At 41.7% G+C, this 24,914-nt stretch overlaps 1 protein-coding gene across 4 annotated transcripts in view; it reads right to left on the minus strand.

Annotated features, from left to right (window-relative positions):
- vps13d (vacuolar protein sorting 13 homolog D) overlaps positions 1–24,914 on the minus strand; it is a 261,410-nt gene that overhangs the window by 70,811 nt on the left and 165,685 nt on the right. For all 4 annotated transcript variants that reach the window (XM_080215376.1, XM_080215379.1, XM_080215377.1 and 1 more), the window contains 7 exons: positions 24,158–24,277; positions 21,998–22,147; positions 21,080–21,235; positions 18,641–18,737; positions 11,946–12,094; positions 10,413–10,547; positions 8,652–8,819 (listed from right to left, as the gene is read on the minus strand). In XM_080215376.1, the coding sequence (XP_080071502.1) occupies positions 8,652–8,819; positions 10,413–10,547; positions 11,946–12,094; positions 18,641–18,737; positions 21,080–21,235; positions 21,998–22,147; positions 24,158–24,277 (975 nt within the window). The remainder of the gene's footprint in view (positions 1–8,651; positions 8,820–10,412; positions 10,548–11,945; positions 12,095–18,640; positions 18,738–21,079; positions 21,236–21,997; positions 22,148–24,157; positions 24,278–24,914) is intronic.

Raw genomic sequence — 24,914 nt, forward strand, 5'->3', positions numbered from 1 at the left:
ATTATTTGAGAAGATTCTTAAGGGCAGGATGTACTCACATCTGGAAGAGTGCAGAAGAGACTTACCAGGATGTTGCCTGGTTTGGAGGATATGGACTATGAAGAAAGGTTGAACAAACTTGGATTGTTTTCACTGGAGCGTCAGAAGATGAGGGGGGGACCTGATGGAGGTTTGCAAGATTATGACAGGCTTGGATAGAGTGGATAGTCAAGAGTCTTTCTCCCAGGGTCGAAAGGTCAATTACTCAGGGGCATAGGTTGAGAGCGAGAGGGGCAAAGTTTAAAAGAGATGTAAGGGGCAAGTTTTTCCACACAGAGGGTGGCAAATGTCTGGAACGTGCTGCCGTAAGCAGTTTCTATAACAATGTTCGAGATACATTTGGATAGATACATGAATAGGCAGGGAATAGAGGGATATGAACCACGTAGAGGCAAGAAAATATTAGATGAGAGAGACATCTGTGTCAGTGCACATCTAGTGGGCTAAAGGGCCTGTTCCTGTGCTGTACTGTTCTTTGTTTCACATTTGTAGAATGTCTGTTTTGATCAAGTTTCAATCACTTGCATTGTTCAGCAATTTATCAGATCATTTGCAACAAGGTTTGCCTACCCTCCCACAATAACAAAATTTATATATTGACCAATATCAATTATACGTCAATATAATTGACATATTATGTCAATAAATCCTCTGAACGTCAACCACTTGTGTGTGCGCGCGCGTGCACAGAGAGCATCTTCAACATAATGAAACACCCAGGATGCTTCATGGGAGCATTATGAAACAGATATGATACCAAGCCACAGAAAAGATATTAAGTCAGATGACCAAAAGCTTGGTCAAAGAGGTAGACAAAACAATTTTCAAGGTTATAGATTCCTGTATAATTTTGCTATTCAGTTGAAATCTGATGATTGGGTCCTGTTAGCACAAGCTAGCAGAAAGCAAGACACCATCAATGTAATGATCCCACCAAAGATAATTTATATTCGAAAACAGCACAATGAAATACTCACAGTAAACATTCTCAGCATAGAAAACGTGCCCTCACATTTGTTCAGGATAGTTTAATCACAAGAACGTTAATACAAAGTGTAAGTGCACACACTCCAGCCAGTAGGACCACTTCCACTCCAGGAGACATTGTGGCTGCTAAAACCGGATTTGGCCTAATATCCAGATGTTGTAAATTCTAACCGTCATTGAAAACGTTTGGGGACAGTTGGATGTCTCCACTAAACTACAGAGTATAAATTTTACATGACAAGTGAGTGGAATCAGATTAAAAAAAAGTTTGACATTATTAAACATTTGTTGTGTCAATTCTGAATAATATCATTCCATCCTCATACACAAGTGCATTGAATTAATCGGTTACAAAATTTTGGACAAGTAATTTACAAATAAGGGATAAGTTTCCAGCTGACCTTTCTATGCACTATGGTACAAACATGGTGCTGTAAATTATTTTGGATGCAACCTAAAACCATTTAAAATGGAACATCTGCGGATCTCTGCATAAAACTGGACAGCTGCTTGCTCATCATTTAGATGGAGTCAGACAGTTTTGTTTAACAATTTTTAGTGTTCGGAAGTGCGAATGATTTGTTCAATCATATCACAATGTTGAAAACTTGTTGCAATACAGCTTAGGAATTATAGGCGAAGATGCAATGTTTGCATTCAGAATGAAGTTGAATCAGGAGAACATAAAAATATTGCTGCCTCTCCTTCCCATCAGAGCTTCTTAATCAGTTTTCATTTTACAGTCTGCGCCATTACAAGGAAGGTGAGATGCCCTGAAGTTGTCACAGTTTTTGCAGTTTGTGCCTAACAAGGGATGCAACTTAACTCCCTTGTGAATGAAAACTGAAGAAAAATGCATCGTTATACATTCCCCTGGTTTATTCCCATTTTTGTGAACCACACTAAGAAAAATATTTAAAGTGAAGTCTCGAGAAGAATGATTTCTCTCTGGTGACTATATTTAGGATCAAAGTACTGTTTAAACCTAAAAGATAGACTGTGTAGCAAAAGGACAAGTGCAGCGCCAGCTGATGTGAACTTTCTTTCAACCTCAACTGTGTGCCAAGATAAATATGTTGAACTGCTCTCGATGGGTTAGTCTTAAACGGGGAGAGTTTGCCTAGTGGAGCTGTATGACAAAATGGAAAAGCAATTATACTTTATATGAACTAGAATTGCCACATTAACCTGAAATATTCTGAACACCAACAAAAAGAAAAACACGGAAAACACTCATCAAGCTCTTTGATTCCAGGTCGTGCTCTGCAATTAATAAGATTAATAAAACAATTGCTTTATTGACTTTCAAAGTGGATACGAAGAAACATTGCAGAGCCACACGCACACAATTTAAATGCCACTCGAGACACAGATGAGAACTTTCCTAATTATATATCTCACTTTCATTTTTGCCATCTGATTTTTAAAAAATTTATATTCATGTTCACCACTTAACTGCTCCTCAGCACTGATTGAAGGCTCTAAGCATCGCTTGTACCATTATTCTCTCTCTCCTTGGACAGACCCTCCCTCTAGTCTCTTACTGCTCTTGATCTTTGCTTTAAGAATAGCTGAGGTGACATCAGCCATTTTATTCTGTCTGCCTCTGAACTTGCTGCACTCCATTCTCTTAGGTCTAACCCTGACTTTGTTATGAAATCGGCAAACAAGATGAAGTGGTTGTTGTTGTGTAACGAACTGACCTCTATTTTGCAAAGTTGACTGTCAAGTCTCCAACATTTCCTCCTATTTTCCCCTCGAGTCTAGACCAAGACTCCACCACCAAATATCAAGTCATCCTTTCCAGAACAGTCAGTTGCCTCATCGCTTCTGATGATCTTTCCTCCATAGCTTCCCACCTCATTGCTCCCCAACCCTATACAGCTCATTCCTATCTCCTTCCGAAGATACATAAACAGGATTGCCCAGGTAGATCTTTTGTTTCAGCCTGTTCTGCCCCACTGAAGAGATTTTCTTCCTACCTTGACTATATTTTATCCCCTCACAACGCCAGGGATCCGGGGTTTGAATCTTGGCTTGGGTCACTATCTGTGCAGTCTGCATGGGTATCCTCCCACAGTCCAAAAGATGTGCTGGTTAGGTGCTTTGGCCATGCTAAATTCTCCTTCAGTGCACTCAAACAGGCGCCTGAGTGGCGACTACAGGATTTTCACAGTAACTTCATTGCGGCGTTGATATAAGCCTACTTGTGACAATAATAAATAAACTTTAAACTTTATTTGATCTCTCCCCACCTACATTCATGACTTTTTTGATAACCTCTGTCACTTTAAAAGCTGGACTCACATCCACATCATGACTTTAAAAGCTTCCAACGTCTTGGTCCTAATCGTCACCTTTTTACCACAAACATGCAATCTCTCTACACTTCTAACCCCACAAGGATGGTCTAAGTGTCTCCGCTGCTGCCAGTTTCCATTAACCTCCACCTGCCTCAACTTGTTCTCTCGTTGAACGATTTCTCCTTTAACTCATCTCACTTCCTCCAAATAAAAGATGGGGCTATGGGTAGCCCCAGGTGTCTTGGCTATGCCTGACTTTTTTGTAGGCTGTGAAATATTTCTTGTTCTAGTCCTACTTGGACCTCCTCCCTTTGTTACATTGATGACTGTATTGGTGCATTGTCTGGCTTTCCCCAAATTAGAAAATGTAATCAATCAATTTTGCTTCTAATACATGTCCTGTCAGTTTCATGTGGTCTACCTTGGACTCTTTCTTTCCCTTTTCTGATGATTGCCCTTTAAGGATTACATGACTCAGGAAATCAATCAGGGATCAGGCTGGAGTTCACCCTGGTAAGCAGGGATTTTTGTCCCAGAACCTTCTCAGCAGCTGGCTGCAGCCACGAGGCTGCTGCCTCTGTACAGCCTTCATCTGCAAATAAACACGTTGTTGTTTTCCCTTAACTGCTGAACATGAATTACTACATCTTCCTTGACTTCTTTCTCTCAATTTACGGTGACAAGGCTGTTTATCTTCATTATAAGCTCGCTGACTCCCGCAGCTACATTGACTACACTTCCTCACACCCATTCCATTCTCTCAGTTCCCCATCTCCATTGCTTGTTTTGCTGATGCAACCATCCACAACAGCAATTTTGAGATATTTACTTATTCCTCAACTGAGGATTAACTCTACCATGATTGACTATGAATGTGTCCATAACATTCCCCACACTTTTCTTCTCAGACCTTCTCCTCTCTTTGAGGACCACAATAGAGTTCCTCTTGTTCTCATCTTTCATCACAATAGCCTCCACATTCAATGGATCATTATCTGTCACCTTTAGGAAGATGTCACTACCAAACATATCTTCCTCTACACTTCCCTTTCAGCATTCTGAAGGAACCTTCACTCCGTGGTTTCCAGGCCCACTTCTAAATTATCCCAACAGCTGTCTGCTTCCCATGGCAACTTTTCATGCAAATACAGGAGGTATAACACCTACCCTCTTAACTCTCCTCACTGTCCAAGACCCTGAACTTTGCTTCCAGATAAACAGTGATCTGCACGCACTTCTTTAAATTTAGTCTATTGTATTCACTGTTCACAATGTGGTTCTCCTCTACATTAGGAAAATGTAGATTGGGTGACCGCTTTGCAGATCACCTCTGTTCAGTCCACAAGTATCAAATGCCCAGTTTTCTGTGGCCTATCATTTTAATTTTCTATCTTGCAGGACATCTGTCCTCAGCCTGCTGCACTGAAGCTCATTGTAAGCTTGAGGATCATGCAAATTAGAAGTAGGTGCAGACCACTCGGCCCTTGAGCCTGCTCCACCATTCACTAAGATCATGGCTGATCTGGTGGTAACCTCCCACCTACCTCTGATAACCTTTCACCCCATTATGCATCAATAATCTATCCACCTCTGCCTTAAAAATATTCAAAGATGTTGCTTCCACTGCCTTTGAGGAACAGGATTCCAAAAACTCACTATCCTGAAGAGAGAAAATTTCTTGTCAACCTTTGTCGTAAATGGGTGACCCCTTATTTTTAAACAGTGACCCCAAGTTCTAGATTCTCCCACAAGAGGAAACATCCTCTCCACATTCACCCTGTCAAGACCCCTCAGGATCTTGTAGGAACAGCACCATATTTTTCAATTAGGCACCTTATTCGGACTCTGGGCTCAACACTGAGCTGAACAATTTCAGACCATAATCCCTATCCTGTCTTGTTTCCTTTTCTTTGCTTGTTCCCTTGTTCTTGCTCTGTCAGCAGAATACTGGCTCTAGACACATCTTATATCTTTTCTTGCTCTATCACCATTTGCTTTGGCCCTCAAAGACTACCTCTTCTGTCATTGCTCCACCCCTCCTTTGCTTAAAGTCTATTAAATTTCTATCTTTTGATGAAAGGTCACAGGTCTGAAATGTAAGTTGTTTGTCTCCACAGATGCTGCCTAAGCTGTAGCATTTCCAGTATTTTGTTTTTGCTTCACATTTCCAGAATCTACAGTATTCTGCTCTGTGAATTGTACCATTACTGTTTGCCTATTCAGCATTTAGATCCTAACACTTGTGTTCACTGTCCTCAAGAACGCAAAAGGTCTTAGCAAAACCTGGTCATGTTGGGGACTATTCTATTCAACCACTTCATATATCCTCACTGCGTTGATATCTAGCCTATCTAGGTTTCTTTCCCATTTCCTCCTTGCCCACTTCAAAATCATCTCGTTGAATCCATGAAACCTGCTTTCTGATCCCTTGACTCCATTCTGACCAAACACGTGAGCACTGCTTCCTGGCCTCATGCAAGCTACCACTGCGAACAGTGCTTTAAGTGCCGCCTCATTCTTAAAAAAAAAACCCACCCTTGATTCCTCCGTCATTGCAACTGTACAAACATCAGCTTCCTTTTCTTCTCCAAGGTCTGTGAACATGCTGTCTTCTCCTGAATTCATAACCACCTTTTGCCAAAATTCCATACTTGAATGCTTCTAATCAGATTTCTGCTCATCACAGCACCAAAATGGTTCTAACTAATCACATTCGACTTTCTCTGTTGACTCTGTTGCATTATTATTCCCTGTTCTCCTTTAGCTGGGTGGTATGGGGCCACAATGGTTAGCACTGATGCTTCACAGCGTCAAAGACCTGGATTTGATTCCTGGCTTGGGTCATTGTTTGTGCGCTGCCTGCACATTCTCCTCGTGTCTGCGAGGATTTCCTCTGGGTGCTGCTGTTGCCTCAAAGACACTCTGGCCGTGCTAAACTCTCCTTCACAGGTGCTAGAGTGTGGCGACTAGGGGATTTTCACAGTAACTTCATTGCAGTGTTAATGTAAGTACTTGTGACACTAACAAATAAACTTTAAAAACTTACTTTGTTGTTCATACCTGTGACCTATTATTTAGTTTGGTAACACTGTGATCGCTCATTTCCATTATTATTTACATGGCTGAAGTCAAAGCAATTGCAACAATCAATCCTCTCTCTAACCCTCATATCATTGCCAACAAGTTAGGTGTGGAATCGGCCATTCTTCTCAGACTTGATGTCTTGCCTCTGGATTTTCTCCCTTTACCCACGTGTCTCAGTACAGCAATACTGATATGCTGTATTAGTGATGCTTGTGAGAGAACTGTCAAAGAATGTTTAAATTATGAATATTTTTTGCTTACAGTCTCATGCCACTAAAGGCATTGCCTCAAACCATTTTCATTTACAACTATTACACTTCTCAGCCAAAACTTGATCAGTCTTGCCTAGGTATGAAATTGGAATAATTTAGAAATTGAGTGGGTCTCCTCCATGCCCAGTCCTTGGTATTTACTCTTCTTGCATGAATTTCTGCACCTAGAGTAAACTTTAGCTCCACAAATTGCTTACTCAGTGAATTGGTGAACAATATTGAGTCATTTTCTAGATACACAATGATTCACCAGTTATGGTATAAGATCATAACAAGACTACTTTAAACTGCGACTGAGAACTGTTCATAAAGCAAGAATGTTGGGCTTTGGTTTTAAAAGCTGGAAAAGTGCAATACTTCTGTTTAAATAATCACAATGGCCTCACTCCACCCCAACCCCAAATTAAGGTGTGACTTGTAGACTGGCATTTACAGTAATCATGAAATAGAGAAGTCAACTAGAGGAGGAAGTATTTTAGTTTCAAAGCTAAAAAATAATTCTTAATTATAGCTTACTGCTCTTCACACAGGGTCCCACCCTTTTGGCTTTCTAGATTCAGTCAACAGCCACTCACTTCCTGTCAGCAAAAGTACTTACTGCTGCAGTTCTGTTTGGAGATCAAACCCATCAGGCATCTTTAGGTGGCACAGTGGTTAGCAATGCTGTCTCAGTGCCAGGGACCCGAGTTCAATTCCCGGCTCAGGTCACTGTCTGTGTGGAGTTTGCACATTGTCCTGTGTCTGTGTGGGTTTCCTCCCACAGTCTGAACGATGTGCTGGTTAGATGCATTGACCCAAACAGGTGCCAGAGTGTGATGTCAAGGGGAATTTCACAGTAACTTCATTGCAGTGATAATGTAAGCCTTACTTGCGACTAATAAACAAACTTTTATTTGATGAATGTTGAATGTTTGAATGTTGACATATGCCTACGCTTATTTCATTCAGTCCTTTTAAGGGGCTTTCTTATTCTCCAGTTTCTGGTTTCAGGCAGAATTTACACCCATAACAGTAACCTTCCCTTTCTCAATACAGCAGTTGATACACCTGCTGCGCTTTTCCAGCACTATATTTACCCATAAACTTTTCTGTTGCAGCCACCTTCTCATTTATGTTGCACTGCTTTGCAGATTAATATTTGCAAACAAGTTCAGAAATGCAAATGAAAATTAATTGCCATAAAACTGGATTTTTTTTTTACAAACTGGGTCTACTCACCTGTGCACTTGACTTTTTTGAAATATATTCTCACTGAAAAGACATCATGTATTAGGAATCTCGCCTGACACAATTTACCGTGCTGGTCACTCAAGCTATTTGCCTATTGATGCGAGTGTGCAATTTTTAAAAATGACCATTTAGTTGATATAGTTTAGTACTGTGCTTTATGTGATGTTTTTAAAATATATTATTTCCTATTGCTCTGCTGACAGACTTGTAATCCCTAGCGTTGCCCAGTTCAAAGTGTTCCCATCATGCACAACGTACGACACGAAGGGCAAAATCTATGATTACATTACTGGAAATTTTGGATTTTCAAAAAAAGATGACCTTGCATTTATAAAGCACCTTTCACAATCTCAGGATATCTCAAAACTCTTTCTCAGCTAATATATTGTTTCTGATGCACTGCCCCAGTTGCAGTACAAATATTTTTACTATCCAGCTTTAGGATGCTTCAAAATCCTGAGGAAAATAAAACACCCTGTATGCCTGTGAAGTTTATATACACATCATTACATCTTATTAGTATCCCAACTAGAATCCCCTGCTCCAATGATATCAACAGCAGAGCATCATCATCTAACAGGTGAAATTAGGCTTTGCTTCAGAACACTGGTCATATGGAAAAGTTTCCATTTTAAAATCAGAAATTTCCAGCCTGTAGATGGACATAACTCCACACCTCAACAGCAGCGTCATGAACAAAACACCAATCAACTTGATTTATGTTTGCGTGGCGTACCTTAGCAGCCGAATTGGAGACACCATGCGTGACATTTCTTATCAGGCCTCCAACATTTCCATATTTGATCAGTCCTGAGACGCCCTCCGATACATCGTTCAGAAGTCCCATGGGATTACCCAAAAAATCCACTGAGCCCAGTATTCGAGTCGCCTGACTCATCAATTCCTGATAATAAAGACACATTTTACTACTTTTTAAATGGTGCTTTATCTATATTCACTCTTGGCTGTGGCCATCAGGTCATACACCTTCCTTGAGAAGTTATGTAACTGAGTGGCTGGTAAGCCTCCCACAAACGTCAGAGAAGAGTCAATCATTTTGGTGTGGGACTGGGTAAGTCCTGGAGGTCAGACTGGGTAAGCTGATTTTCTTGTACACGTTTTTAATGACAATTCAATTATCACTTTTTATTTTCAGATTTTTCATTGAACTGAATTCATATTGTCGAACTACCATGGTGGGATTTGAACTCCCAGTTCTCTAGGTTACCAGTCTAGTAAAATGCCACTACATTATGATATTCTGCCTCACAGCAGCAGGGACCCGGGTTCGATTCCCAGCCTGGGTCACTGTCTGTGTGGGGTTTGCACATTCTCCCTGTGTCTGCGTGGGTTTCCTCCAGGTGTTCTGGTTTCTTCCCAAGTTCTGGCAGACGTGCTGGATAGATGCACTAACCCAAACATGTACTGGAGTGTGACAACCAGGAGAATTTCACAGTAACCTCATTGCAGTGTTAATGTAAGGCTTACTTGTGACTAATAAATAAACCATTCAAATTAAAGAAGTGGTATTCAGAGCTTTGACTTGGAAAACAATTCTGATCAGAGGCCAAATGGAAAAAAGCAAGATAAATGATGCAGGTGCTTTTGGTGCTAGATTCTTCCTAGACATTTTCTCTTTAATAATAATTTTGAACTTTCCTTCACCACATATAACCTCATTCCCTGAAGGCACTGACTCATGCCAGGTATAGATCCATCATCATCAGCAGGTCTCCTGCACCCCACCCAGGAATACATTCTATGTGCATAAACACAGAAACTGATCATCAGCAGGCTACTGGGATATGGGGAGCGGCGGTGCATAATTTTGCTTGAAAAGTAGGAATTTGGTTAACATTAATCCTGAGCTTATAACAGTCAAATGTCGTGCCCTGACCATTATCCAGGCTGGGAGTAGTTAAACAATTAAACACGGATTGAATCGCCGACATGGCTCATTTCTAAGATGATTAGTCTGTATGATACAATATCATGCCAAGCGGTGCCTTTATCCTCTGAACAATGACAGAAGTCACCGGTCTGGACAACTGAGATCAAACAACACTTTTATCATGAACAAAGTTGCCAAATATTAATGATGGAGAAGTGGTTTCAATTACAGTAATGAATGCACGGGGGATAATGATGTGTTGTACACATTAACAGATAGGGCATTGCTTTAGGCTGCTCGTAGAACTCAATTTATTGCAAATTAGTATTGACAGTTGGGAGTCAGCAATGTCACCAACTAATGATGATGATTCACGTACATTGAGTGTGTCACTTACAAATGTTTAAAGTTGCACAATCTAAGCTCCTTTAACAGATGATTTGGTAAATACACCACCCGGTCTGGTACTGAGCCAGGCAGATCTGCAATGTCCCAGATTCACCCCATTACCCATGTTAAGTTAGCTGGTCTGACCAACGGTGCCACAATTGGTCATTTTCCCTTTCCTAGTTAGTGGGATGAGAATCAGTCGCTCAAAAATCTCACCTCCTTAAAGTGCTTGAGAATGTCATTGATGATAAATTCCTGTGTCTCATATGGGTGCACTCTGGTGTATGGGTCCAAGTGAATAACTGCATCCTCAAACCGGATCAACCGGATCCCCAGAATACCCTTCAAAGCCTACAACAAGAAAAAAAAGCGTCAAATTGAAACTTGCAGGTCAGCAATTAAAGGTTGTGATTCTGGGAGTTCACAGAGGACGCTCAGTCGGCATGTCATGTTACAGGCAGAGCAGAGCTTCAGGCTGCTCTAAGAAACTAACCTGTCATTCTCACTCTATTTAGTGACAACTGGAATTGACAGCCAGTTGGGAATGAGACTTGTCATAAGATTAGGATGACTCATACAGTTTGGTCTTGTCATTTGCAAAGGCCAAAGGTTTGAATGTCATGATAAGAACCTAAAGAAAATGACAGGAGCGAGAAAAGCCCACTCAGCTGTAAGAGTTAATTACTCACATCTTCCAACCTTCCTACCTAACTACCATTGAATAACCTGTTATTTTACTTTTGTCTTGCTTGAAGGATCATTCCAAACATATAACTGAATCTCTTCCTGATGTCGGTCTTGCTGAACTTAAACAAGTTTTGTGTGGCCTTTAGGTGCGTTGCAAAGTCCTGGATGAAAAATGCACCCATGCCTCTTTTGAGAGAGGGGGTCCATATTGTTGGGGCACAGGAAAATTGTATTTTCTCCCGCAGACTGTACGTGGGTTTTGAAAGCCTCAAAAAAAAACTCCTTGGAAAGTTTATGGCCAGGAGGGAAACCTGGTAAAAGGTCAGGAACACTCTAAAGGGGAGGAGGAAGGATGGAAAAAAAAAAGTGGGGAAGGATGAAAAATCAGGGAAGGGGGTCAGGAAGGTGGGGAAGGGTGAAAAGGTGTGGAAACGAAGCAACGAAATGACAGAAGGTGAAAAAGAGGGAAAGGAGCAATAACATAACATTTTGAAATCTGATACTTTATGTAGATCTGTCATACATACATTTCACTGAGAAATAATGAGCAATGGAGCCAGAAAAAGGCAACTGCGAAGAATCAACATAAAGCACCCAATATCAGAAATGCAAAAAATTGTACAATTAACCACACACAAAAAAAACACTGCGCAAAATTTTCCCGTCCTGCCCACCACGGGAAATGTGGCGGGCGGGATACAGACCATGCAAAGGTCCACTGACTTCGGGCAGGATTTTCCAGCATCGGGGCGACTTTGGCCGGAAAACCCTGTCTTTTGTCTCAAGATTAAGCTTTAAGAGAACTGTGTAAATTTGGCACTACTATCTGGGGTTGCTGCTCTGTTACGAAAGATACAAAAGGTAAGTCACTGGGTTTCACAAATCAAGTACAATACTGGCTGTATTTCAGCCAGTTCTTGTTTACCATGCATTTCCTAATTTATTCTTTAGCATTATTAATAAGCTTATTAAACACATTACTGTGGCTAGCTGGCCATCACCAAATCTCTTTAAAAAAAGTTGTGTGTTAAGATGTATACAGTGGAGCCTGAGGAAACTCACCTTGAGCTCAACAGGTAATTTGCTAGAAGTAAACACACTCAACTTGATTTGTGGCATGCTGAGTTTGAGATTTTCAAAATAGTAGCGTTTTGCTGTCCCACCTTGTTCACTGCTGTGTTCAGGTGCATTTTCGTCTGGTTTTTCTACATCTATGGGGGGGAAGGGAGGAGACAAAGTGACAGGCAACTTAAAGTAATAGACCCTTGTCAGCCCTTCATACCTGAGGAATGAACTGCTCCTTTCATAATGGAACACAATCAATAGGTAGTTTATGGGGTTGTTTGCCACACAGCCAGCCAGAGCTAAATACGCTCATCAACCACATGCCTTACTCAAATATAATCTTTGGTAACATGATGACAGGTATTTTAATTTGATATTAAACAATTAAATACTGATAGAAATTTCAATCAAAAGTAAACTTTACACACTTAGCAATTCAATAATGGCATCTTTAGAGGATCAAAGCGGGCTAATCTACTGTTAAAAGTTTTTTTTTAGCTCTATAGAATTCACCACTAAATACAGCAAGAGATTCTCACAACCTTTTTCAAGAGTTCACTCACTTGTGAAGCCATGTTACGTGCTTAAAAGTTAATGACAGTCAAAGAAGAGGAGAGGGAGGACTCATCTTTCAGCTGACACAGGGGAATCCTAACCCATCAAGTCCCACTGCAACTGCTCCATCAGACTACAGAGAGGAAAACTGCACAGATTTCAGTGTAATACAGAACTTCAAACTGCACATGTACTCATTTGAGCTTCTTGGTGGGTAACAGTTAGATGATTTCTCATTCTAGCAATAGATTAAATATCTGCTACCAGGCTTACAGTTATATAAATTGACCATGAAATTTGCAACTAATTAAATCATACTTTTTTCAATTTGTCACGAGAAACATTAAAAGCTTGGATTCCTTCAAGGTGAACATCACTGCAGTGAAGTATGATAGCGTTTAGGATCAATAGTGAGTGCCATTATGAATTGAAACTGAATGAAACTACCCTGCAAAATTTCAGAGAGTAGATTATAATGATTAGCATTTCCTAGAGGGATTTCAAGGCTGCAAATTAACCACAAGATTCAGAAAAAAGCTACAGAACTCTTTTGAACTCCTCAATTAGGTTTCAGCCTGCAATTCAGTTTCTGCATTTGTTATTCTGTACATGAATCATCCGAGCCCTTCAGTTAGTTTCCAGCCCATTCACTCACTCCTAAGTAACAATTTGATTCAACAAGAGTGTCCAAGGTTTTTCAAAGAGTCAGAGATTTACAGCATGGAAACAGGCCCTTTGGCCCAACTTGTCCATGGCCACCCTTTTTTAACCACCGAGCTAGTCCCAATTGCCCGCATTTGGCCCATATCCCTCTATAACCACCTTACTCATGTAGCTGTCTAAACGCTTTTTAAAAGACAAGATTGTACCCGCCTCTACTACTGCCTCTGACAGCTCGTTCCAGACACTCACCACCCTCTGTGTGAAAAAATTGCCCCTCTGGACCATTTTGTAACTCTCCCCTCTCACCTTAAACCTATGCCCTCTAGCCTTAGGCTATCTTTGGGAAAAAGATATTGACTATCTAGTGATCAGTGCCCCTCATTATTTTATAGGCCTTCGTAAGATTATCCCTCAGCCTTCTACGCCCCAGAGAAAAATGTCCCAATCTATCCAGCCTTTCCTTTTAACTCAAGCGATCAAGTCCTAGCAGCATCCTGGTAAATCTTTTCTGCACACTTTGTATTTCAAGAATATCCTTTCTATAATAGGGTGACCAGAACTGTACACAATATTCCAACTGTGGCCTTACTAATGTCTTGTACAACTTCAACAAGACGTCTTAACTCCTGTATTCAATGTTCTGACCAATGAAACCAAGCATGTCAAATGCCTTCTTCACCATTCTGTCCACCTGTGATTCAGCTTTCAAGGTGCTATGAACCTGTACCCCTAGATCTCTTTGTTTTATAACTCTCCCCAATACCCTATTAACCGAGTAAATCCTGCCCTGGTTCAGTCAACCAAAATGTGTCACCTTGTATTTATCTAAATTAAATGCTATCTGCCATTCATCAAACCACTGGCCCAATTGATCAAGATCCTGTTGCAATCCTAGATAACCTTCTTCACTGTTCACTATGTCACCAATCTTGGTGTCATCTGCAAACTTACTAACCACACCTACTAAATTTTCATCCAAATAACAGTGGATCCAGCACCGATCTCTGAGGCCCACCAATGGTCTACAACCACCCTCTGTCTTCTGTCATCAAGCTAATTTTATATCCATTTGACTACCTCACCCTGGAGGTTTTTAACTGTAATGGGCCATATGGATGCATATCAGAGCTCTGTGGGTCACGAAACGCTTGAATCCTGTTCCCTCAGTTTGCATGTATCTGAAGCTATTAATCTGAACAGATTGCAGTGTTCCAATTTAGAATTTATCCACCCATGGAGCAAAAGCGCCCAAAAATGGTTATTTCCAAACCCCAGACCAGAGAATACCAACTGGACAAACCAGCAAATAGACAGAAGCATAAATAGACTCAGACTCCTGGTTTGGAATGCCAGAATTCGGGTCAGAAATGGGCCTGCTCCAGACAACTCTGCTGCATCGTACAAACCTCTCCACTGGAGGTAGTGACTGATATATGGTAAGCATTTTGTGCATTTTCTACCACAGACCAGAGAATTATTACAGACTGGAACGTTCATTGTTTTCTAAAGAAAGTAATTCAATAAAGAAAAGCCCTTGAACAGCACCACTAATAGTTCAGCAAGTAAAGCCAGAGAGACTCAGAAGGCTCTAAGTTTGACTTTCACTGTGTATTGAGTTCGTGGACCAGAGCCTCCCACAGCTCATAAGGGAACAGAGGAAGGAAAATGAACCTCTGATCACTGCTCAGAGGTCTTGCTGGAAATCTACATGTGCTCAGTCAGTGGTACCTCTTGAAATCTCTTACCACCCAGCTTGCTGGCATCAATTCAAAAGCCCTTGGGTTTCAGGCCAGGCTGTAGACAAGTTATTATGTGACACACATATTTCAAAGTTAGGCAAATGTGAATTAAACCACCTCGTGGAACGACAGTGATTTAATTTGGTGTAATGAGCTTTTGTAAAAGAGATGTGCCCTGTAATCAGTGTTCTTAAATATCTGGTAAAACTGGATTGTACAAATAATTAAAATCACCAATCCCAAAGTCTGGAAAAGTAAATAAAGGGTTAGTTGTACAATTAGCAGCCGAAACTATTGAACTCTTCAGGGAGATTGCAATCCTCTGCACTGTCCATCTGCACTTTCAACCTGAGTTATTAAAGATTTTACGCGCAACACATTGCTTGCTGAATTTGAAACATTACTAAACAATGAATAAATATATTTACACAGGAATCGGCTAATACATTGACTTGCCTTAACCATATGACTCCCTCCACCTCTGGGATATGAGTTCAAATCTAGCCTGGCTGACTGATTGAAATTCCCTGTTTCTTGACAGCAGTTATTCCCAAGGCAAAATAAATGGGGGTTAGCTCAATACAACTGTGCGTGCATGTATATGCGTTGCGTATGCATGCATGGGACGATAGCTTAAAATTAACCCAAAATGAACATTAATTGACGATTACAAAAAGGGAAATGAATGGCTGATGTGGGAAAACAAAATATTCACACTAATGCTTCAGGGATAACTGCTGTTCTTTTGGATTCGGACACATCATAGAAAATCAAAACATACAAAATATACAGCAAGGAAGATTAACTTTCCCTTTTTTTTGGAGACAGCATCACAGGTACCACAATGAAACTTTTGACATGATTTAAAATAGGTTAAGTTAAACAAAACATAAGCCTATTTTTGTTTTCTCTTTTGGTATTTGAGCAGAAGAAAAATCTAGATTGACCCTGCAGGGCAGTACTGAAGGAGTGCTGCATAGTGTTGTCACCTTTAAGAAGTTAAATCAAGGCTCAGGCAGAACTGTGATCCCATGACATTATTTTAAAGTAGAACAGGGGTGTTACCTCAGGTGCCCTGGGCAATATTCATTGTTCAATCAACATCACAATATCAGATTATCTACTGCTGTTCGTGGGAGTTTACTCTGTGCAAATTGGCAGGCACATTTCATATGGAATACAATGTTGGCAAGTGTGAGGTTATCCACTTTGGTAGGAATAATGGTAGGAAGGACTACTACTTACAGGGTGAAAAGCTGCAGCATGCTACGGTGCAGAGGGACCTGGGGGTCCTTGTGCATGAGTCACAAAAACCCAGCCTACAGGTGCAGCAGCTGGTCAGGAAGGCAAATGGGATGCTGGCTTTCATGGCGAGGGGGATTGAATATAAAAGTAGGGAGGTCTTGCTGCAACTGTACAGGGCACTGTACAGGTGAGGCCGCAGCTGGAGTACTATGCACAGTTTCGGTCGCCGCACCTGCGCAAGGATATTTTGAACTTGGAGGGAGTGCAGAGGAGGTTCACTAGGCTGATACCGGAATTGAGGGGGTTGAGCTATGAGGAGAGGCTGAATAAACTGGGCTTGTACTCGTTAGAGTTTAGAAGGATGAGGGGAGATCTCATTGAGACGTATAAGATGATGAAAGGGATGGATAGGGTAGAGGTGGAGAGGTTCTTCCTGCTCAGAAAGGACAGCAGGACTAGAGGGCACAGCCTCAAGATAAGGGGGGGGGGGGGGGGGGGGGGGGGGGGCAGTTTAAAACAGAGTTGAGGAGGAACTTTTTCACTCAAAGAGTGGTGAATCTCTGGAATTCTCTGCCCGTTGAAGTGGTTGAGGCTTCCTCGCTAAATATATTTAAGACGCAGGTAGATAGGTTTTTGGTAGGCAAGGGGATTAAGGGTTATGGGGAGAAAGCGGGAAAGTGGAACTGAGCCACTTCAGATCAGCCATGATCTTGTTGAATGGCGGGGCAGGCTTGAAGGGCTAGGTGGCCTTCTCCTGCTCCTATTTCTTATGTTCTTAAAATAGTGGCCAAGCTTCAAGAGTACTTAATTGACCGTAATGTACTTTGGGGCATCTGATGGTTGCAAACCATTTTGTTTTAGCCGATAAGAGGCAAGCAATAGGAGTGAGCAACAATTCCAATGTTGCTTATGCTTATCAGTGGTATTCATTGTCGATATTGTACTTAAGTGAATACATTTAAAATTAGTAAGCTGCTTTTAAATTCATCTAAATTGTTGAACCTGTCACCTCATGACAGTTAAATACTGTCGCTGGTACTTTATCCTTCTGTAATGCAACTCAAAACTCTTTCTAGATGTGACCCAAACTTGGAAGGATAAAACCTACAATAGTACAGTTGTGCATTTTTAACAGTTCAAGCAGAAAATTTCAGACACACCATTCTTCTTCGCTGCAATCCTCAAGGCGATGTTGAACTGTCATTCCAATTTCTCCCCTTTCCACAAGGTATTATATGAATACAGGAGGCGCTACTCATCAAGTTTACGAAAGATAGTTTTACAGAAATCACAACTAGAAAAAAATAAACCTGCTTCCAAATACTAGAGGCACGATAACACAATGGTTAGTACTGCTACCTCACAGTGTCAGGGACCCGAGTTCGATTCTTGGCTTGGGTCACAGACTCTGTGTGGAGTCTGCACATTCTCTCCATGTCTACGTGGGTTTCCACTGGGTGCTCCAGTTTCCTCCCACAGTCCGAAAGAAGTGCTGGTTACGTGCATAGGCCATGCTAAATTCTCTGTTAGCGTACCTGAACAGGCGCCGGGGTGAGGTGACTAGGGGATTTTCATAGAAACTTCATTGCAGAAGCCTACTTGTGACACTAATAATAAATACTTTAAAATAATAAACTTGTCTTTGTGTAAAGACCACCATTACTGGATAACACTGCTATAGACTCCTTTTTCCTACAGCTATCACTGTTTGCTGTGCAGACACATGGATTTGGGCCAGTGTCTGTGGGCGTTTGCGGATTCTCCCTGTGCTTGCGTGGGTTTTCTCCGGGTGCTCCAGTTTCCTCCCACACCCCAAAGATGTGCTATTAGGCTGATTGGAGGTAATAAATTATCCCTAAATTAGTTTCCCACAATGTGGAATGCCATAAACAATAGATAAGGGTCATGGGTGGGTGGGGGGGGAGGAGACTGGTGATGTTAAAATGGCTGCGCGGGCTCGTTGGGCCGAAGGGCCTGTTTCCCGGGCTGTTTTTGTTCTTTGGTATACCATTTCATTATCTCTCCTGCATTATCCAAGAGATGGACCAGATAAAACGGAGAAATAAAAGTCTTGGTAAATAGCGCCTTTGAAGTCATGATCATTTTTAAGCGACAACAGGCATGTTTGTGCAGTTAGCAGAACCCAATGTTTGTGCAGTTAGCAGAACCCAATGTTTGTGCAGTTAGCAGAACCCAATGTTTGTGCAGTTAGCAGAACCCAATGTTTGTGCAGTTAGCAGAACCCAATGTTTGTGCAGTTAGCAGAACCCAATGTTTGTGCAGTTAGCAGAACCCAATGTTTGTGCAGTTAGCAGAACCCAATGTTTGTGCAGTTAGCAGAACCCAATGTTTGTGCAGTTAGCAGAACCCAATGTTTGTGCAGTTAGCAGAACCCAATGTTTGTGCAGTTAGCAGAATGCAGTAAGACAATCAGCAATAGTTATTGTACTGTAAACCCTGTAGATCAGCAACCAGGTTTATATTGCTTACCTTGGTCCAACTGCCCCAAGCCAAAGAAGCGCAGCAGCTTCAGCAAGAGTTTCTCTTCGATTTGAACTGTTAGTTTCCGCACCGTAATCATAAGATGCTGCAAATTCAAAAATATTGCCAGTCACACACAATGAGAGAACGAGATAACAATGTAACTTACTTCTCTGGCAACCAACCCTCCCAAACCAAGTCTAACAGGTTTCCATGATTACAACTTTAGTTTTAGCACTTCTGTTTTCAAATATTTTCTCCACCCATTTTTTTCACCCTCTCCAAAACAACTCCAGTACTACCACGGGAAGGTACACTGTTCCAAATCCTTAAATCTCTGTTATTGGTTACTGCGTTGTGACAGAACCATTGAATTTCCTGCCCTGCTTTCTCCTTGTTCCTACTCAGAGGCCTAACAGGCCATGTGGGACCAGCTACTTCTTAACAATGATAAGCGTGTGTCTATTGTAGAGGGGGAGGAATGATACAAGGAAATCAAAGGCAAAGCAAAATCAAGAAAATAATGCACTACAACACCGTCCACTGTCTTTAAGCTCCCAGAATTTGGTTATAATTTCCAGTGGTCTAACTAAAAGCCAGGCATTGTGCATGAAACCAGTGGTTCTAGGAATCACTGCAATCACTTGATATATTTAAGTTCGGAGTTTGTTTGCATTTATTCTGCAGATGCATAGACAGGCAGTCCAAACGACAATTAGGAACTTGTCAGATTTTACAAGGACATGGTGATGGGGGTCAGGGAGGATGTTTATCCTCAGGTTTTTGAAATACAGGCAGAACGATAGGCATGGGGTATGACAGAATGAGAAGTGGTAACAGCTTTCAAGTTCTGCAGCTCCAAGTTTGATTCCTGGTGAGTTGAACTGCTACATTTGATATCTAGCTTGTTGTGAGTGGGTTGATTTCAGCCAAGGCAGCAGCTGAAGTGTAATTGGCCTCATTACTGAAGCTTAAGGGGCAGGGGGAGGGGAGTCAGCCAAGGTTCATGCTTAATTCCAATTCAGTAACCCTGCTGAAAAATGTTGGCATGTATAGTGAAGGCAGGATTGGGCTCAGCTGTGATGCCCTTCGAAGTCAAATTGCTTGTTGATACTTTACGCCTTGGCTCACTTATTAAGACTGGCCACTTGGGTAAAGTATTGGAGTTGCCTGCACTTGAGGAACAGTCTGCAGCATGACATTTCCTTTGAGAAGGGGAAGAAATCTGGAGGGAAAGGAAACAACATTAAAATAATTGCTTCAGCCAAACTTAAAGCTCCTTTTACACAATGATGTTAGTGCCCAAATTAAAGTAGCATGGATGTCATTTGTAAAGCCAATGCCTGCCAGTGAAGGAACTAATTAGAATACAAACCTTGTTTGACACCAATGTTGTACTCAGAATACAAGCCTGGAATGGTACTTAATGCTTAGTGCCGACAACATCAGTAAAATGGGAGGCTTGATAATCAAGACAAATTTGTAGACCCAATGAAACACATGGCAGTGGGTTCCTTTCTTGGATTGACTCAGTGGTGGGAATGGGCCTTAATTTAAATGAGTTAGACAGCCTCATCAATGCCAAGCCTTTGTAGGGAATGGGGATATTGTTGTTTGTCTCTCGACTGCAGGATAAAGTAAACTTTCATCATTGGGAAACTAGAGTCCGAATGGTTAACCATACATGCAAGATGGAGGCACTTTCAAATTCCACGTGAATGGTCATTGGGGCTTTGGACAGATCTTATAGGTTGTGTTTGCCACCTGGTGGCCACAAGAGATGCGCAAAATCAGATCGATAAAAGTCACTTTTCTCCCCTCAAGGTGCTGGAAGCCCTCCATTATGTTTCACATGCAGGATGGCATGTTGGCAAGCTATTTAACTATGATGGTGCTTCACAGCCAAATTTGTTCCTGTTCTCAAATAATATTCACACCCATGAATTTCTTTGCAGCTAACACTGGCTGGTGAGCAAGTGCAGAAACTCTAGCTGAGTGTTCCTCTATTTAGGGATGGTAAGACCAAGTTAACTGCTACACTAGTTGCGGTACTAAGATCAGCTGAGTCTGGACGTCAGATCCAAGGCCATCTAGTTTTACGCTGTTATCTCTACAAATGAGGCAGTTGGGAGTAGAGATCTATTCTGCTTTATTGGAAGCTACTGAATGTCCAATTTACTATTGCAGGTAAATTGTGGATCTTGCGCAGGGAAACTCAGGACAAGTGAATACTAGCCTCCACAATAAATGCTGAACTCAGATCTTAATTAATTGAAAACCTATCTATAGTCAGGATTAAGGGTGCAAGATGAAGAGGGACAAGAGGATGCTTGTGTGCAGCATGGACAGGTTGGCATGTTTCTGTTCTGTTATTTTGCATTTCACCAATTAACATCAAACATATCAGTATTCAAGATACTTAAAACAGTGGCATTACTGAGCACACACCTTAAAGAGTTCAGTCAGTGCACTCTTGCTGGGAATCTTCATTGCATTGATCTGAACAGCGGGACCTGTTTCAATGCTATCGATTTCACCTTCAAGGCTGTTGGGGGTCAGTGAGAGTATCACAGGTTGCGTTGTCCCCAAGAGCTGGTTGTCAATCTTGTGAAATACAGAAATAAACAAAAATCTTAGCAGCGTTTAATATTTAGTAACACAACAAATGAGGCAGCCTCTCTCAGTGTAAGAGCAAACATGATTTTTTAACCTTTCACCTTATGGCCCCCTCCAGTTCCATTTTAATGGAGATGCTATCAGGACCATTTCCCAATCAAGCAAACTGCAAGCCCATGAATGGTAGAAATAAATCACCCCATCCTCTCCAATGCAACATCATATTCCACATTGGAGCACTTACTAAAACATCATTCTACAGATGATGGCCTCAGAAAGTCGAACCTAGACAACAAATGTTGGCAGACTGGTCACAGGGGCATTGAAACTGATTCCACAGAGCTATAACGATTAACAGCACAAATGGACCCCCTGCTGGCTCTTTGTTAGAATAATCCAATGCTAATCACACTGTCCCACACTCACTCTCTTAAGACTTCAACGCTCCTCTGCATCTCAATCATAGGAAATTTGCAGCTCTACATAGAGCAAGTCTGCCATTTACTGCCCCTCCATTTTGGTGGTTCTTTCTCATGCTCCAACCAGTCACCTGAGCTATTTACCACTTCCCTCCTAGGTGCAAACCTGAACTTTGAACTTCCATACTGCAATGAAGCAAGCTTGCAATTCTTTCAACCACTCTACCATCCCAGACCGTTTTAGAATTGTATTTGAAACATCCCGGACAAGACTTCAGAATGCCCAATCTTTGGAGGAGATGAAAGTGCATTGTAAAAAGAATGAAATTACCTGTACATCCTGAATGCTGACCTCCAGCATTTGACTGGTGGCAGTCTGTGTGTAATGGACATCTATCCCTGTTAACGTGGTAAACACCAGTTCCTCAGGGGCTTTGTTCACCAGCGACAAACCAACTCCCCCATCCAGTTTCACTGAAATCTACAAATTTATAGCACAGTGAAAGTTACAATCTCACATTGATACAATATTTAATTCCACAGTGCTGTGACTGAAGATAACTCCTTACACTGACAGTTAAAAATGTATTCTCCTCGGGGTATGGACTCTTGGACATGGTTTCGCACACTGTCAAAACCTCACCCATGTGTGACCCTTGTGGCCCTCAACATTGAATGGCAGGAGGCCAATAGATCACAGCCTTCCTTACCAGAATCTCCAGTAAGTTCCTTCAGTTATCCACACCTGTGTAGTTTGCAGACTATTCAACAGAAATTAGGGTGGAAAATGGCTGACTTAGAAGACTGGGAATGAAACTTGAATGTTCTGCTTTGCATGATTTGTGTGCAACACTACAGAGTGCATTTATTCACTGAGCCTGCATGGTGCACTTAAAGGCCTGTGGGGACGAATAGGATAGGAATTGGCTCTCACAGATATCTGGGATGTCAACCAGAGATGGTTTGATCTTCCTTCAAGAGAAAGAAAGCTGTTAGGAAATATTAGAGTTAGGTAATTGGGCGAGTCACAGCTGAACTTCTCTAAATCCAATTTGCTTTACACAAGTTGTGTTGAATTAAATCCATCCTGGGCATTTACAGGATGAAAGACCATTGTCAAAACATGCTCTGATTCAGGAGCCATTGCAAAGTGAACCTGAGTCAATATTCATAGAACAATAAAAAATTAAAGATGTTGGGCCCAAAATGTTTGTGCCTACTCTTTGTTAGCGCAATCCAAACTAATACTTATTGTCTCTTTGCGTACTCTATCTTTGCTTCAATCTTTTAATCTACTTATATCTTCCAAAAAACAACCCAATAGTTTCGACCTCTTCCTGTGGCAAATCTTCCTCATTCTAACAACTCATTATAACTCTTCTTTAAAGAGTCTTTTCCTGATCGCTTTTGTCAATCTCCTAGTCAGGAAAGGACAATTTTCTTGCGTCTTGATGTACACTATTTGTATAAAAAAGCAAAAGCTCTTTTTGCCTAACAACAACTATTAACTTGAATGTGTGGTTTTTGAAAATTTACTTTATGTTCTCATTTTTTGTACACCTCACCCATTAGAAGGGGGATATCCACAGGTACAGCTGTCATTAACTGCTGTATCCAGACTAAACACATCCACCTTTGTGGGCAGCACAGTGGATAGCAGTGTTGCCTTACAATGCCTGGAACCCAGGTTTGATTCCCAGTTTGGGTCACTGTCTGTGCAGATTCTGCACACATTCTCCTCTGTGTCTGTGTGCGTTTCCTACAGGTGCTCTGGTTTCCTCCCACAGTCCGAAAGACACGTTGGTTAGGTGCACTGGCCATGCTAAATTCTCTGTGGACCCAACAGGCACTGGAATGTGAAGTTTAGGGGATTTTCACAGTAACTTCATTGTGGTGTTAATGAAAGCAGGTGATTCATACCAGTTGGGGAGGTGGTGAACGGAGCTTAAACCTGCTAGAAAGGCCTGCACCAGAGTGGAGTGTTGCGCATATGCCGATCTCCCAATATACTGGAAGATCGGTTGACAATCCCCACCCCGCCACCCTCTGATCGCCAGCTCTGAACCCCCCACACCCACTGCCAGTGTGCCAAGCTGTCCAATAGGCACTGCCAAGCTGGCAACACGCCCCCCCCCCCCCCCCCCCCCCCCAAAACCTCCTGGGTCCTCAATGGCTTCCAGTCCCACTGGCGGGGCCATCATATCTGGTCCCCATTGCTGGGGGCTAGCTGTGATCCCTGCTGGTGGGTACCTTCACTGGCAAGGTTGGAAATCCAACTGAGCCCAGACAAAAGCATCCAGAGCTCGCTAAAAAGAGTTAAATGAGGTAGTGAATATTTAAATCAGCCTCATGCCCAGGCTGGAATTAGGTTTTCAGTCTCCCACTTAAATTTTCCACCCCGCTTTGCTATGCGACCAGCGTAGTGGAGTGGGAAAATCGTGCCCGTTGCTTTTATAGGCTACAAACAAACAGGAACGAAACACTCACTCACCTCTAACTCTTGTTCAGCTTCCAAGTTCTTCAACCTCCGAATTTCACTGATTTCTACTATTGGACACTCTTCATTTCCTGTGAGGGAGCGATTTGCTCTGCGATGCTGTTGGTCAGTAATCTGTAACAAGCCAATATTGTTCGGAAGTCAACTAAATAAGATCACAGATATGGATCCATAACAAAGTGACCCAATGGAATCTATGCAATTGCATCAAATTACAAACAGAAAAATTAAAACACATTTTCCACGGAAAATATCTGGGAAATTCACAAACCAATCTTATACAGAAAAAGAAAATGGTGGTGTAGTGGTGATCTAGAGATCCCGTTGTATGTGAAGATGCTGAGAAAGGGAAGCTGGAAGTTGGGATGCTGAAATAGTGGGAAGAATGGTGGAAAGTGCAGCGAAACTATGCATGGCAGTGGAATTGTTTAGACAGAATGACAAATAATCTGATAAATGCTGAGGCTTTTGGATAGGAAGCAAATGAAGGAAATGCAATTTGATTTCCATAAGAGTAGGGGATGAGAGTGGGTACAAGAAGTGGGGCATACTTGACCTAGAGTTCTTTCAACCAGTGTTGTAGGAAATTCTTTGTTGAGAAAAATGTACATTTTCAGATCTGACAAATTTGTCACCTGACAAGAAACGTTGGCTCCACAGATGCTGTCAGACTTGCTGTATTTTGTCAGCATTTTGTTTTTATGACACATTTTAGAAGCTCTGGTGAGGATGGTGAAGTCACTAGACGAAA

Source organism: Carcharhinus amblyrhynchos, chromosome 30 (genome assembly GCF_965287045.1).
Source record: "Carcharhinus amblyrhynchos chromosome 30, sCarAmb.v2.hapA, whole genome shotgun sequence".
NCBI lineage: Eukaryota > Metazoa > Chordata > Chondrichthyes > Carcharhiniformes > Carcharhinidae > Carcharhinus > Carcharhinus amblyrhynchos.